The 16,838-nt window shown below is 51.0% G+C and overlaps 2 protein-coding genes and 1 pseudogene across 2 annotated transcripts; 1 reads left to right on the top strand and 2 right to left on the bottom strand.

The window, feature by feature from the left end:
* The first annotated feature begins 623 nt into the window (after positions 1–623).
* Positions 624–2,407, top strand: LOC136545894 (uncharacterized protein At1g76660-like). Its single transcript, XM_066537868.1, has 2 exons — positions 624–1,165; positions 1,434–2,407. The coding sequence occupies exons 1-2, from the start codon at positions 1,028–1,030 to the stop codon at positions 2,280–2,282; spliced, it is 987 nt and encodes a 328-aa protein (XP_066393965.1). The 5' UTR covers positions 624–1,027; the 3' UTR covers positions 2,283–2,407.
* Positions 2,373–3,413, bottom strand: LOC136545893 (probable pectinesterase 15; annotated as a pseudogene).
* An 11,955-nt stretch (positions 3,414–15,368) lies between these two features.
* On the bottom strand, positions 15,369–15,982 carry LOC136543839 (probable pectinesterase 15). The gene is made up of 2 exons (XM_066536179.1): positions 15,934–15,982; positions 15,369–15,769 (listed from the first exon to the last, which is right to left on the bottom strand). Exons 1-2 carry the CDS (start codon positions 15,980–15,982, stop codon positions 15,369–15,371), a joined length of 450 nt encoding a protein of 149 aa, XP_066392276.1.
* Positions 15,983–16,838: the final 856 nt, after the last annotated feature.

Raw genomic sequence — 16,838 nt, 5'->3', positions numbered from 1 at the left:
GGTGCTTAGTTCCCGGCCACAGCAGGCCACGCCACGAGCCATAGATATCGAAGTGACTGTTTGGTTGATATCGAAGTGACTGTTTGGTTGATGAATATGCGTAGGCAGCCATAGAGATTCATGGTGCAAATCGGATGGAATCTCGCCACAACATGTGGCGGCTATTTTTTGCACCACACTTGTGGCATCGCCGTAAGCACGGCGTGGCGTGCACTGGCGGGCAATTAAACAGCCCCTGATGCTTCTAGTTCTTGATTACTTGTTGCAAATTTACAATATAATTTGATGTTACCTGACCTATATATGCATTGACTTATTCATCCTTACTAACAGCAAACGGATCGTAAATTTGTTTCTGCCATCTCAACAAAATACAACAACAAATCTTATTGGGCCAAAACATTGAACAAATGACGACAACCAAATCAGCTCACATATGAGATTGACAAAGCCCAACAAAAGACAACAAGAAGATATCACAAATCTTGAAACAAGAAGCTACGTGATTTTTGTCTTTTGTTGACTTATACGCGTATTTGGGTGGCCTGCAGCAGTAGTATTTCTTTTTTCTGTGCTGCTGGGTGCTGGCTGGCTCTCTCGGTCTGGTGGTTTCCGTGGACTTTGCATTGACGACGAAGCCGATCCAATGGATGGATTAGTCGTTACGTTCTCGTTGGTAATTGGACGATTGATTAGTGCGTGCGCACCCGTGGAGTCAAACCTTGGATTATTGGGTTGTTTGGCTCGGATCGGATGGATGAAATGAAAGATGAGCTGCCTCTGCCTGCGTTCTCAGTCCCACCCCACGCATGGCGTGACGCGCCTGCCTTTTCCTTCCACCCATCTCTTTTCCTTCCTTAATTCTACTCCAATTAAGCAACACAAGCGGCCGATCCATCGATTGATCCAGCAAAAAGCTGCTTCTGATCCACCAATTCGTCCGGGACACAGACCATATATCCAATAAAGCAACAGGCCCTCATCCATCGATTGATCGAACCGGAAAGCCAAGGGAAATAAGAAAAAGATGCAGCGGCAGCAGGATGATGACACGGTGCACGCCGCAGCCATCGTCTTGGCCGCCGCCGCTAGAGCCACCAGCACAGGCCTCCTGCGCCACCAGCAGCACCTCGACGACGACGACCACGCCAGTTGCGCCGCTGCGGTACGTTATATACGTACTGGTACCTGCTTTCGCCTTACCTGTGTCGGTCACGCTACCTGCTTTCTTTCAGAATTTCTGATGCATCAATTGAGTTTCAAAAATCATATCAACAACACGTGCACAGGTCGCAAGAATATACTAGGAAGTATTGTTTTCTGAATCAACAGTAGCATAGCTAAGCTCATCCATGGCGTATTCTAATTCTGATGGAGTTGTTTGCTTGCCTTAATTGCCTTCATGCTTTGGGGTCTTGGAATGTCATGTGCAGAAGAAGACGAGATGGTGGTCGCGTCTGAAGGCGAAGCTCAAGTGGTTCCGGCCGCACGGCCACCCGCAGCGCATCGCCGACGCGTCGCGGTCGCCGGAGCCGCCGGGCGCACCCTGCGCAGAGCAGGCGCCGGGCAGCTCCAGCATCCACCACTATGCGCGCCACGCGCCGCAGCCTGCGCTGGCCTTCGTGGCGCCGCCGTCGTCGCCCGCCTCGTCCGTGCTCACCTCGGAGTCGCCGTCGCCCGTGGTGCTCCTCAACGCCAATGCCGCCAGCAGCAGCTACAGCTCGCCCACGGCCTCCATATTCGCCATCGGCCCCTACGCCAGGGAGCCGCAGCAGCTGGTGTCGCCGCCGGCCTTCTCCGCGTCCGCGGGCCTCACTGAGCCGTCCACCGCGCCGGTCACGCCCCCGCCGGAGTCCGGCCTCCACCTGCTAGCCACCACGCCGTCGTCGCCGGAGGTCCCCTTCGCCCGCTTCCTATGGTCTTCCGCTGCGGCAGACCAGCAGCAGCACTGCTCGGGAGGCGGCATGGTCACCGAGGGCTTCCTCCACGCCTACCAGTTGCAGCCGGGGAGCCCCGTCCTCGTGTCCCCTGGATCGACCTCCTCGTCGCCGCCACCATGGAACATGCAGCAGCAGCACTGGGTGGGAACGCACAGTGATGGTGGGCGCGTCCCCATCAAGGACGAGTCAAATGATGATGAGGCGGCCACTGGCGGGGGCGAGTTTGTGTTCGGCAGTAACGCGGATGCGGCGGCCGGCGAGCGGTTTGCCTGTGGTGAGGTCGGCGCCGGTGGAGACGCGACTGAGCAGTGGCCTTTCCTCCTTGCTCATACTCATAGTTGACTGACTCCATCCATAAAGATTGAGTTGAGGATCAACATGATTCCATAATTGCAGTTGTCGACTGATTGACTGAATTTGGCTATACTAGATTTACATGCTGCCGGCCTGGGCATGACTGAATTCGGCAGATATGATGATGTTCTCGCCGGCGGCGCCCTGCATGGGCGGAAGCAGAGGGGGCACTGCCCACTGGTTGCCGTCGATGTAGGAGACGTCCATGAATGACGCGGCCTGGCGCTGGTCCAGCTGCCTCGCGTACGCCACCCTCTGCGCGGTGCCGCCGCTGGCGCCGGGGCCCGTGCAGTCGTACTCACCGAAGAACACCGACTGCTGCCTGGCGGGGTCGTTCCACCCCCCGGGCGCGACGACGGCGGAGAGGTACGTCCTGGCGAAGACGACGGTGGCGTAGGGTCCCCGCGCCCTGCCCAGCCACACCTGCCCCGTGCCCACGACGGTGCAGCCCACGAACGCGAAGCCCGTCCTGTCGGCGGGCGACGCGCGGCCGTGCGCCGTGACGCTCCTGCCCTGTGACGGTGCCGTCCGCGGCGGCGTTGGCGACGGAGCTGATGGTGCAGCCGAGGTAGAGGGAGCGCGCGTTGCCGAAGATGAAGTCGATGGAGCCCTCGACGTAGCAGCCGCGGAACAAGTGGCGGCCCTGCTCGTCCAGCAGCGTGTCCTGCGAGCTGTAGAAGCCGCACCAGTAGAAGGCCGCCTGGTCGCCAGCGACGCGCAGCGCCACCGCCTGGCCGCCCGCGCCCCCCGGGTCGGCGGGGGGAGCCGTGTTCTGGACGCTCACGTTGTAGGCCACGAAGTTGGCGGCAAGGACGGCGACGGTGGCGCTGTAGAAGGTGCCGCCGCTGGAGTTGGCGGTGTCTTGAGGTTGCCGCTGTTGTATAGTCCAGCCAACACCGATCCTTAGCCGTCTGAGTCGGAGTCTGTAACTAGTCCATGTATTCAGTTTTTTTTTTCTTATAGCTATGTTTAGCCAGCATCTAGGATATGCGCGCGGCAATGGCGGGTCGTGGGATGGCACGAACTGTAGTGCGCTGTGTGCCGCGCGTTTAGGGGAGATCACCTCCCACTTATGCATGTAATCGCTATTTATTCAGTGCATGTATACAAGAAAATGCAGTCAGTTTGACAGCACCAAACATCGTGTGTTCCATCGAGTGTTTCTGAGTGCGTCTTCCAAGGTTCGCCGACGTGATAGTTCACCGGGGTTCCCAACATTTGGTACCAGAGCAAGGTTAGTGTCCGGGAAGGATGTCCGCCCCCGCTTCCGGCGGCCGGTCGCCATCGCCCCCTCCGCGCCGTCGAGTTTCTCAGTCGCCAGACCCGCGCCGTGGGCGTCGCGGTCGCGGCGAGGTCATCATCGAGCGCGTCGTCAAGGAGGCCAACGGCGCCGTGCAGTACCCCATGCTCACGTGCTCCAACTACCAGGAGTGGGCGCTCCTCATGAAGGTCAATCTGCAGGCGGCGGGCTTGTGGCACGCCGTCGAGCCGGAGGAAGGGGAGGAGGTGCTCATCGAGTACCGCGAGGATCGCCTCGCCATGGCCGCCATCCTGCGATCTGTGCCCTCTGAAATGCTGGGTTCCCTAGCCCGCAAGAGGACGGCGCGATCGGCGTGGGCGGCGGTGAAGACTATCCGTGTCGGTGTGCTTCGAGTGCGGGAGGCCAACACCCAGCACCTGCTCCGACAGTTCGGCGAAATCAGCTTCAACGAGGGTGAGTCCGTGGATGAATTCTCGCTCCGTATCATGTCTCTCGCCAACAGCATTCGCACCTTGGGCCACGACATCACCGACGCCCAGTTCGTGAAGAAGATGCTCCAGGTGGTTCCTGATCACCTTGAGCAGATTGCTTACTCCATCGAGACGCTCCTCGACGTCAATGAGCTCTCGGTGGAGGAAGTAGTCGGTCGACTGCGCGCCATCGAGCAGCGCAAGAAGAAGCCGGCCTCCACGGGCGCGTCGTCCAACGTCGACAAGCAAGGTCGTCTGCTCCTCACTGAGGAGGAGTGGATGGCGCGGCTCAAGCTGCGTGAATCCGGCGACGGCTCCGGCAGCGGCAAGCGCGGCAAGATGCGCCGTGGCCGCGGTGGCGGTTCCGGCGGTGGATGTGACGGCAAGGGGCAGGACGGTTCAGGGAAGCCTCAGGAGAGGAACCCTGACAAGTGCGCCAATTGCGGCATCAAGGGCCACTACGCCAAGGACTGCCGCAAACCTAAGCGGGAGCAGAAGGCACACGTAGCGGAAGGTGAGGAGCAGCAGGCGCTGATGATGGCCACGACAACCGCTACCTCGACCATCGCCGCACCATCGACTTTCTCGGCTCAGTCGTTTACTCACGTTGAGATCCACAAAGCGGAGGTCTTCGCTGAGCTTGGGCCCCGCATTGACAAGGACGCCCGGCGGTGGGTGCTCGACACCGGGGCGACCAACCATATGACTGGCTCGCGCTCGGCGTTCGCGCATCTCGACACCAACGTGACCGGAACGGTTCGTTTCGGCGATGATTCAGTGGTGGAGATCGAGGGACGCGGCACCATCATCTTCGTCCTTAGGAATGGTGAGCACCGTACTCTTGCCGGAGTGTACTATATTCCCCGTCTCGTGGCGAACATTGTGAGCCTCGGACAGATGGAGGAGGCCGGGTACCGCATCGAGCTCTACGATGGCGCGCTGAGGATCTACGACGAGGCATGGCAGCTGCTCACCAAGGTGCCGCGTGGCAACACCCGCCTGTACATCCTCGAGCTGGTGATTGGGCAACCTGTGTGCCTCGCGGCGCGTAGCTCGGAGGCAGCCTGGCGGTGGCATGAGCGGTTCGGCCACATCAGCTTCAAGTCGCTTCGCTCCCTCGCCAGCAAGCAGATGGTCCGTGGACTGCCGCACCTAGATCACATTGATCAGGTGTGTGACAGTTGTCTCGCCGGCAAGCAGCGGAGGAGCCCTTTCCCCAGTGAGGCGAAGCGGCGCACGGGCCATGCTCTGGACCTCGTCCATGGCGACCTATGCGGACCAGTATCTCCACCAACTCCAAGCGGTAACAGATATTTCCTCTTGCTCGTTGATGACATGAGTCGCTATATGTGGCTCCATCTCCTGTCAAGCAAGGATCAGGCGGCAACGGCTGTCAAGAACTTCCAAGCCGCCGTGGAAGTGGAGTCGGGGAGAAAGCTCAAGGTGTTCCGGACCGATCGTGGGGGGGAGTTCACCTTTGTCGAGTTCAGTGAACACTGCGCGCACCGTGGCGTTCAACAGCAACTCACTGCCCCGTACTCACCTCAACAAAACGGGGTGGTGGAGCGCTAGAACCAGACGATCGTCGGCATGGCGCGCTCCATCCTGAAGGCAAAGGGGCTCCCAAGCTTCTTCTGGGGTGAGGCCGTGCACACCGCAGTGCACATCCTCAACCGGGCTCCTACATGGGCGCTCGATGGCAAGACCCCATTCGAGGCCTGGTTTGGGGAGCGTCTGGTAGTTCAATACCTACGGACCTTTGGCTGCGTTGCGCATGTCAAGACGACAAGGCCAGGGCTGCAGAAGCTGGATGACCAGAGCACACCCACGATCTTCGTCGGCTATGAGTGCGGATCCAAGGCGTACAGATGCTACGACCCCACGACCAAGCGCGTGGTGATCTCGTGCGACATCGTCTTCGATGAGGCGGCGCGTTGGGACTGGACGACAAGCCCAGATGTGCACCTTAGCGATGACGAGCCTTTCACCGTCGAGTACATCACCGAGACGGTGCCTGGTGCAGCTCCATCGACATCACTGATTCCAGCTGCATCACCGTCGCCTGGACCAGCAGCAGCCATGCCTCAGGGCTCACCTGCTCCTGCGTCACCAACACACTTCGCCACACCCCCGGCCAATGAGCACGACATGCTGGACGCGGACCATGACGACGAGGCTCCTCTAAGGTTCCGCGCCATCGACACCATCATCGGGCCATCATCTCCGCCTAGCCTAGCTGCCAGAGTGCTGAGTGAGGAGCTGATGTTCACCACCGCCGACGAGCCCACCTCTTTTGGAGAAGCCGAGCGCGCGACGTGCTGGCGCCAAGCGATGCGTGACGAGCTGCGCTCCATCGAGGAGGACGCCACCTGGGAGCTCGCCTCCTTACCTGCTGGGCACCGTGCTATCGGGCTCAAGTGGGTCTTCAAGGTAAAACGTGATGAACTTGGCAACATCATCCGCCACAAGGCTCGCTTGGTGGCGAAGGGCTATGTCCAGCGCGCCAGGGTGGATTTCGACGAGGTCTTCGCCCCGGTGGCGCGGATGGAGTCGATCCGTACATTACTTGCTCTTGCAGCTCATGAAGGATGGAAAGTCCATCATATGGACGTGAAGAGCGCCTTCCTTAACGGTGACCTGAGAGAGGAGGTGTATGTCTCACATCCGCCGGGCTTCATCATCGGCAACGACGACGGCAAGGTGCTGCGCCTCTGGAAGGCGTTGTACGGTCTATGTCAGGCACCGAGGGCCTGGAATACCAAGCTCGATGCTTCAATGATCTCGCTTGGTTTCCAGAGGAGCAGCTCGGAGCATGGCATCTACACTCGCTCAAATGACGCATCACGGCTGGTGATCGGTATCTACGTCGACGATCTCATAATCACCGGTGCCAGCAGTGACGCGATCAACGAGTTCAAGCAAGACATGATGCGGCTCTTCTCCATGAGTGACCTTGGGTTGCTCTCATACTACTTGGGCATTGAGGTGACACAAACCAAGGCTGGGATCACCCTTTGTCAATCTACCTATGCAGGGAAGCTCCTGGAACGCAGCGGGTTGGGTGCTTGCAATCCAAACTCGCTGCCAATGGAGCCCCGTCTGAAGCTAAGCAGAACGAGCACCACTCCCACAGTGGATGCCACAGCGTACTGGCGCATCATAGGTGGGCTGAGATACCTTGTTCACACACGGCCTGATCTGGCCTATGCTGTGGGCTATCTGAGCCAGTTCATGGAGACGTCGCATGAAGAACACCTGGTGGCGGTGAAGCGAGTCCTCCGCTATGTGGCAGGGACACGCCATCAAGGTCTCTACTACACACGTAGGGAAGAAGGACGAGCACGGTTGAGAGGCTTCAGCGACGCTGACATGGCCGGGGACATCGACACCCGGAAGAGCACCACCGGCATCATCTTCTTCCTCGGCGGGAACATCATCACCTGGCAATCGTCGAAACAAAAGGTAGTGGCTCTATCCTCATGCGAGGCTGAGTACATTGCTGCAGCGACGGCGGCTTGTCAGGGTGTTTGGCTTGCCCGGCTTGTCAAGGACATGACCGGTGTCGAGCCTGGAGCACCAGAGCTTAAAGTGGACAATCAGTCTGCTATAGCTCTCAGCAAGAATCCCGTGCATCATGATCGGAGTAAGCACATTGACACAAGATTCCATTACATCCGTGAATGCATCGACGAGAACAGGATTGTCCTAGGGCATGTTTCAACAGAAGAACAACTGGCGGACATCCTAACCAAAGCGCTAGGGCAGGTGCGGTTCTTGGAACTGCGTGAACTAATCGGCGTCGTGACGATTGGTGGAGAGTGTGATGAGGACATCAACACCGATCATACATCCACGCCATCCACGCCGACACCTGCTGGTCCTATTACTCGTGCTCGTGCTCGAACAGTTAATCATCAAGTGAGTTCCTTCTTGAGCTCTTGTCCATCCTGTTTAGATCTTGGAGACACATGCACTCTTGTTTTGATTAAGAATCAAGGAGAAGACCGAAAGGGAAAAGGACTCGCGTAGGCTGGATTCGGACTGCAGCACACCTCCAACTTGCGACGGTCGCCACGGTTACATACGGAGTCGGATTGGGGTGATTCTGGACTTGTTGGAAAGCTAATAAAGTCTACTTTCATACGGATCTGACCTCGTACTCATACCTACTCAGAAGCGGCGTCAACAGTCCAAAAATCACCAAGAGGTCTATTCTATCCAGGGTGCTGCGCCACCTTAAGTTAGCCCAATAGGCTTGTATCGTTTAGAGTCCAGTAGGGACGCGTCCTAGGGTTAGAGCATGACCTAAACTCTCTTGTGGTCGTCCTCCACACGTCATATACCCCTTAGCTGCCACCAGGAACACTTGGGTTTTGTTTAGATCAAGTTTAGCCTTTGCTACTTGCTTGTAGGCGCGCGTGCTGATCCAGCCGCCCGTCTCCTTGTCTTTGGAACCCCACTCATAATAAGATTTAGTTTGAGGCTTTCAATTTCATCTTGCAAATTCAGCGCTTGTTTCGTTGTTCTTGCTAGTTCTTCGATTGCTTGCAGGACGGGAGCCCTAGTGGCTGGTTGTTGCGCTCCACAAGATCGTGACGGCCTTTGGAGGTGGTGTATCGGTTGCTAAGGCACAGTCATGGAAGGCTGTAGTCGGGCCGTGAATGTCATCTCCATCCACCAAATCGAGTTGTCTCATGCCTCTCATCGAAAGATCATCCATAAACCCTAGCGGGTTCTTATCCACCCTATGCTACAAATATCAAACTAACCACGTAGCAAGTATTCATATCTAAACGAGTGGCTTACTCTAGAGAGAGAGAGAGAGAGAGAGTATCTTTTTTTACTAGAATACCCCTGCCCTTTCGAAAAAAGTGTGTGTGCTGAGTTACTCTTTGGGAGTGTTCTTGTTCATATAATCAGTTTTGAGTGCCCCCTGAAAAAAATATTCAAAAAAAAAGAAAAAAAAAAGAAAAAAGCAAAAGAAAAGAAGAGAAAGGGGCTGATCTTAGGGATTTTTCGTTCACTTTGGGTGGTGTGTTGTGCTCTCCTTTGTGTCTAGGCTTGCGTCTCTAGCACAGTCTAGACTAGGACCAGCACAGTACCACCGGTTGAACGATTATTCAGCTTGCTTTTTGTAACTAACATGGTGCTAGTTCGTTCCTTGTTTCAGCCCACCTATAGCTCCACATATTCTACAGCTTGACAGGTCTCGTGCTACGGCACCGATACACTTCATCCATTGCTGCAGACTTGTTGGTAGACGACCCCTCCTGTCGAGCAAGGTAAGAACTAGTAAGAACTTGTGTAACAGGTGGAGAGTGAGCGACTTGCTGTAGCTACATCCTAGTAGTTGTAGGGCTTTTATTTCTTCACTTGTCTTCTTGTTGTCTTTGTCTTCGAACCATGCCAGGGTCCGACGGAGATAACCAAATTCCACATTCGCCTCGCACAAAGGGCATCATACAACATTTTGAAAGGAAAGTGAAGCTGCACACGGAGGGACTTGATAATGACTTGCAGGTGACAAATGACAAACTTGGGCAGTTGGAGGCTACGCAGATTGCCGCAAACAACAAGCTTACAGGTTTGGAGAAGTCCATTGCTAGTGTGGACAAAAGCCTTGCTGCTCTGCTGAGGCGTTTTGATGACCTCCACAACAATAATAAAGACCAGCATAAAGAAGAAAAGAAGAAGGAAGATCGAGAGGATGGTAGTTATGATGAAGAATACACAGGTGATACTGAACATGATGATCGAGACACTCATGATCGACGTCGCCTATGTCACAACCGTAGAGGTATGGGTGGCCGCCACCGACGCGAGGTACACAATAATGATGATGCTTTCAGTAAGATTAAATTTAAAATACCTCCTTTTGATGGTAAATATGACCCTGATGCATACATTACTTGGGAGATTGCTGTTGATCAAAAGTTTGCATGCCATGAATTTCCTGAGAACACACGTATTAGGGCTGCTACTAGTGAGTTCACAGATTTTGCTTCTGTTTGGTGGATCAAATATGGCAAGAAAAATCCTAATAACATACCTAAAACTTGGGATGCGCTGAAACGAGCCATGAGAGCTAGATTTGTTCCATCTTACTATGCCCATGATATGATAAATAAGTTGCAGCAATTGAGACAAGGTTCTAAAAGTGTAGAAGAATACTATCAGGAATTACAAACGGGTATGTTGCGTTGTAAATTAGAGGAGGATGAGGAACCTGCTATGGCTAGATTTTTAGGTGGGTTAAATTGGGAAATTCAGGATATCCTCGCTTACAAAGAATACAATAACGTAACCAAACTGTTTCATCTTGCTTGTAAAGCTGAACGGGAAGTGCAGGGATGACGTGCTAGCGCAAGGACTAATGTTTCTGCAGGGAAAGCTAGTTCATGGCAGCAGCGCACGTCTACAACTCCATCTACACGTACTCCTACGCCATCATCTAGTGACAAGACTCGAGCTGCCTCCACCAATTCAGTAGCGAAGACAGCGCAAAAGCCGGCTACGAGTACTTCATCCGTGGCATCGATAGGTAGAACAAGCAACATACAATGTCATCGGTGCAAGGGATATGGCCATATGATGCGTGACTGCCCAAACAAGCGTGTTATGATTGTCAAAGATGATGGTGAGTGTTCATCTGCTAGTGATTTTGATGAAGATACACTTGCATTGCTTGCGGCTGACTATGCAGGTAGTGAGGAACACATAGAAGAACACATTAATGCAGGTGACGCGGAGCACTATGAGAGCTTGATTGTACAGCGAGTGCTTAGTGCACAAATGGAGAAGGCGAAGCAAAATTAGCGACACACTTTATTCCAAACAAAGTGTGTCATCAAGGAGCATTCGTGCCGCATGATCATTGATGGAGGTAGCTGCAACAACTTGGCAAGTAGCAACATGGTACAGAAGCTCGCCCTCACCACCAAACCACACCCCCATCCCTACTACATCCAATGGCTGAACAACAGTGGTAAGGCAAAGGTAACGAGACTTGTGCGAATCGATTTTGCCATCGGATCATACAAAGATATTGTTGAATGTGATGTTGTGCCTATGCAAGCTTGCAATATTCTGCTAGGTAGACCATGGCAATTTGATAGAGATTCGATGCATCATGGTAGATCAAATCAATATTCGTTTCTATACCATGATCGAAAAATTGTGTTGCATCCTATGTCTCCTGAAGCTATTATGCAATCTGATGTTACTAAGGCTGCAAAAGCAAAGAGCGAGAGCAATAAAAATGACAAATCTGTTGTTGATGACAAAGATGAGATAAAATTGAAAGGACGTTGTATGCTTGCTACAAAATCTGATATTAATGAGTTCAATGCATCCACCTCTGTTGCTTATGCTTTGGTATGCAAGGATGCTTTGATTTCATTTGAGGATATGCAACGTTCTTTGCCCCTGCTGTTGCTAACATTTTGCAGGAGTATTCTAATGTGTTCCCCATTGAGATACCAGCGGGGCTGCCACCAATACGCGAGATTGAGCACCAAATTGATCTTATCCCTGGAGCATCTTTGCCAAACCGTGCGCCATACAGGACCAATCCGGAAGAAACGAAGGAAATTCAGCGACAAGTGCAAGAACTACTAGACAAAGGTTATGTGCGTGAGTCTCTTAGTCCTTGTGTTGTTCCAGTGATTTTAGTGCCTAAGAAAGATGGAACATGGCGCATGTGTGTTGATTGTAGGGCTATTAATAATATCACTATTCGATATCGACACCCTATTCCACGATTAGATGATATGCTTGATGAATTGAGTGGTGCTGTTGTGTTTTCAAAGGTTGATTTGCGTAGGGGGTACCACCAGATTCGTATGAAATTGGGAGATGAATGGAAAACTGCTTTCAAAACTAAGTTCGGTCTATATGAGTGGTTAGTCATGCCTTTTGGGTTAACTAATGCACCTAGTACTTTCATGAGATTAATGAACGAGGTTTTGCGTGCTTTCATTGGGAAATTTGTTGTCGTCTACTTTGATGATATACTGATTTATAGCAAATCCATAGATGAACACCTTGATCACTTACGTACTGTTTTCAATGCTCTACGTGATGCACGTTTGTTTGGTAACCTTGAGAAGTGCACTTTCTGCACCGATCGAGTATCGTTTCTTGGCTATGTTGTCACTCCACAGGGAATTGAGGTTGATAAAGCCAAGGTGGAAGCTATACAAGGATGGCATGTACCCACGACGGTCACGCAAGTGCGGAGTTTCCTAGGACTTGCTGGTTTCTATCACCGTTTTGTGAAAGACTTCAGCACCATTGCTACACCATTGAATGAGCTTACAAAGAAGGGAGTGCCCTTTTCTTGGGGCAAAGCACAAGAGCACGCCTTCCATGTGCTGAAAGATAAGTTAACACATGCACCTCTACTCCAACTCCCTGATTTTAATAAGACTTTCGAGCTTGAATGTGATGCGAGTGGAATTGGATTGGGTGGTGTTTTGTTACAAGAAGGCAAACCTGTTGCATACTTTAGTGAGAAATTGAGCGGGCCTATTCTTAATTATTCTACATATGATAAGGAATTATATGCTCTAGTACGGACATTAGAAACATGGCAGCATTATTTGTGGCCCAAAGAATTTGTTATACATTCTGATCATGAATCTTTGAAGCATATTCGTAGTCAAGGAAAACTGAATCGTAGACATGCAAAATGGGTTGAATATATTGAATCTTTTCCTTATGTTATCAAACACAAGAAAGGGAAGGATAATATCATTGCAGATGCATTGTCTAGGAGATATACTTTGCTGAATCAACTTGATTATAAGATCTTTGGGTTAGAAACAATTAAAGACCGATATGCTCATGATGCTGATTTTAAAGAAGTGCTGCTGCATTGTAAAGATGGGAAAACGTGGAACAAATTCATCGTCAATGATGGGTTTGTGTTTAGAGCTAACAAGCTATGCATTCCAGCTAGCTCCGTTCGCTTGTTGTTGCTGCAGGAAGCACATGGAGGTGGCTTGATGGGGCATTTTGGAGCGAAGAAGACGAAGGACATTCTTGCTGGTCATTTCTTTTGGCCAAAGATGTGATGAGATGTGGAGAGATTTGTTGCTCGCTGCACAACATGTCAAAAGGCTAAGTCCCGGTTGAATCCACACGGTTTGTATATGCCTCTTCCTGTTCCTAGTGCTCCTTGTGAGGATATTTCTATGGATTTTGTGTTGAGATTGCCACGGACTAGGAAAGGGCGAGATAGTGTTTTTGTGGTTGTGGATCGATTCTCTAAAATGACACATTTCATACCATGTCATAAAACTGATGATGCTACAAATATTGCTGATTTGTTCTTTCGAGAAGTTGTTCGCTTGCATGGTGTGCCAAATATAATTGTTTCTGATTGTGATGCTAAATTTCTTAGCCATTTTTGGAAAACTTTATGGGCTAAATTGGGGACTAAGCTTTTATTTTCCACCACTTGTCACCCCCAAACTGATGGTCAAACTGAAGTTGTGAATAGAACTTTGTCTACTATGTTAAGGACTATTTTAAAGAAGAATATTAAGATGTGGGAAGATTGTTTGCCTCATATTGAGTTTTCTTATAATCGTTCGCTGCATTCTACTACGAAGATGTGTCCCTTTGAGATTGTTTATGGCTTGTTACCACGTGCTCCTATTAATTTAATGCCATTGCCAAGTTCTGAAAAGTTAAATTTTGATGATAAGAAACGTGTTGAATTGATGCTAAAACTACATGAAACCACTAAACAAACATAGAGCGTATGAATGCTAAGTACAAATTTGCTGGAGATAAAGGTAGAAGGGAATTGATTCTTGAACCTGGAGATTTGATTTGGTTGCATTTGCGAAAGGATAGGTTTCCTGAATTAAGAAAATCTAAATTGATGCCTAGAGCGGATGGTCCTTTTAAAGTGATGCAACGAATAAATGAGAATGCATATAAGCTTGATCTTCCTGTAGATTTTGGGGTTAGTCCCACATTTAACATTGCAGATTTGAAGCCTTATTTGGGTGAGGAAGATGAGCTTGAGTCGAGGACGACTCAAATTCAAGAAAGGAAGGATGATGAGGACATCAACACCGATCATACATCCACGCCGTCCACGCCGACACCTGCTGGTCCTATTACTCGTGCTCATGCTCGAACAATTAATCATCAAGTGAGTTTCTTCTTGAGCTCTTGTCCATCCTGTTTAGATCTTGGAGACACGTGCACTCTTGTTTTGATTAGGAATCAAGGAGAAGACCGAAAGGGAAAAGGACTCGCGTAGGCTGGATTCGGATTGCAGCACACCTCCAACTTGCGACGGTCGCCACGGTTACATACGGAGTCGGATTGGGGTGATTCTAGACTTGTTAGAAAGCTAATAAAGTCTACTTTCATACGGATCTGACCTCGTACTCATACCTGCTCAGAAGCGACGTCAACAGTCCAAAAATCACCGAGAGGTCTATTCTGTCCAGGGTGCTGCGCCACCTTAAGTTAGCCCAATGGGCTTGTATCGTTTAGAGTCCAGTAGAGACGCGTCCTAGGGTTGGAGCACGACCCAAACTCTCTTGTGGTCGTCCTCCACACGTCATATACCCCTTAGCCGCCACCAGGAACACTTGGGTTTTATTTAGATCAAGTTTAGCCTTTGCTACTTGCTTGTAGGCGCGCGTGCTGATCCAGCCGCCCGTCTCCTTGTCTTCGGAACCCCACTCATAATAAGATTCAGTTTGAGGCTTTCAATTTCATCTTGCAAATTCAGCGCTTGTTTCGTTGTTCTTGCTAGTTCTTCGATTGCTTGCAGGATGGAAGCCCTAGTGGCTGGTTGTTGCGCTCCACAAGATCGTGACGGTCTTTGGAGGTGGTGTATCGGTTGCTAAGGTGCAGTCTTGGAAGGCTGTAGTCGGGCCGTAAACGTCATCTCCATCCACCAAATCGAGTTGTCTCACGCCTCTCATCGAAAGATCATCCATAAACCCTAGCAGGTTCTTATCAGAGGGCATGAACTAAGGGGGAGAAATGTTGTATAGTCCAGCCAACACCGATCCTTAGCCGTCTGAGTCGGAGTCTGTAACTAGTCCATGCATTCAGTTTTTTTTTTTTTTGCTTGTAGCTATGTTTAGCCAGCATCTAGGAGATGCGCGCGGCAATGGCGGGTCGTGGGATGGCACGAACTGTAGTGCGCTGTGTGCCGCGCGTTTAGGGGAGATCACCTCCCACTTATGCATGTAATCGCTATTTATTCAGTGCATGTATACAAGAAAATGTAGTCAGTTTGACAGCACCAAACATCGTGTGTTCCATCGAGTGTTTCTGAGTGCGTCTTCTAAGGTTCGCCGGCGTGATAGTTCACCGGCGTTCCCAACAGCCGCGGCCCTGCAGCGTGACGCCCGTCTTGTTGCTCCACACCACCACCTTCTCCGCGTACACGCCCGCGTCGACGGCGATCAGCGTGCGCGCCGCGGCGTAGTCGGGCACGGCGTCCACGGCCTTCTGCAGGCTGGTGAAGTTGGCGCAGCCCTTGCGGTGGACGGTGAGGACCAGGGTGGCGTTGTGCAGGGACGCCATCTTGGCGACCCACCTGGCATGGTCATCGCACGCCCGGCGCCGGTGGTGGTGCCGCCCCTCTTCCGCTTCCGCTTCTGCTTCGGCCCCGGGGGAGGTGTAGGGAGGAGAAGCAGGCTGCTGGAGGTAGAACGATGATCTGGAGGCGAGCAGGACGGCGAGAAGCGCAGAGCAGATGGCCGATGCTGACCATAACACCAAAGGCGCCTTAGCGCCAGCTATGCCTGTGCTTCTTGTACGACGCAAAAGCCTCCTCATTGTCCTTTCCGTTCTTCAGTTTCAGTAGTACACACAGATTAGCAGCTGATTTCTGCTGAGCAGATCGAGCTTGTGTTCTTCTCGATCATACTGTTGTAGTAGGTGTTATCCATCATCAGTGGATTTAGGCTGCACTCCATTGCGGCTTGCGCTCGTGACGATGAGCCATCAGCCATGCGTACCGTAATGTGAGTGCAAAGCAAAACAGATTGTGATTGTCGAGTGCTCTCGTCTGGTACACATATAAAGACATGATGGATGCAAGAGGGGATGCTGGGCTTTGCCGATTTTCAATCATGAACTATCTTAGTCCGGTCGGCATTCACCTCAACCCACATGTGTTTGGGTGAATTAGGGTGGAATTTAGTTTAAGTTCCACTCCAATTCATCTCAACACATGTGGATTAATATAAATCCGATTACATCCAAATAAGGTCTTAGAATAGAAGACATAAATATGATAAGTTTTGCACTAATCAAAATCACTCATATTTTTTTATATCTCTTTGTTTATTTTATAACGCTACCTAGTTACTCTGTAATCTATATTTAATTATGATAAACTTATCAATTACTAAGTGTTTTTCTATTGGTATCTCCATAGTTTTTCTCACTCTGTGTGGCATCTCCATGTTTCTTTAATATATGTTTAGGGCCTGTTCGTTTGACCAGGAACGATCACTTGGAATAATTCTCAGCTGGATTGTTTGTCTAATTTGTATAACTTTGATCAGTGGGAATAATTCCTGAGCTCAATCCATCCTCTAACCGAACAAGCCCTTAGTTGAAACCTTATGTTAATTATTGTGGCTCTGGCTGTAACATATGTCTTGTGACATCACGAATCTAAATTTTAATTTAAAATTCGATCTTGTTAGCTTTTATAAATTTTTTAATCCACATATTAAGTTGAAACCATTGTTTAAGCCTACACCATGGCACTTAAGATTAGTTGTAGAGCTTGAAATGAGATCTAGGAGGGGCCATCGGTTCTAA

Source organism: Miscanthus floridulus, chromosome 3, assembly GCF_019320115.1.
Source record: "Miscanthus floridulus cultivar M001 chromosome 3, ASM1932011v1, whole genome shotgun sequence".
In the NCBI taxonomy this organism is placed as follows: domain Eukaryota; kingdom Viridiplantae; phylum Streptophyta; class Magnoliopsida; order Poales; family Poaceae; genus Miscanthus; species Miscanthus floridulus.
The sequence above is the reverse complement of the archived record's forward strand: the minus strand, read 5'-3'. Positions and strand labels throughout refer to the sequence as shown.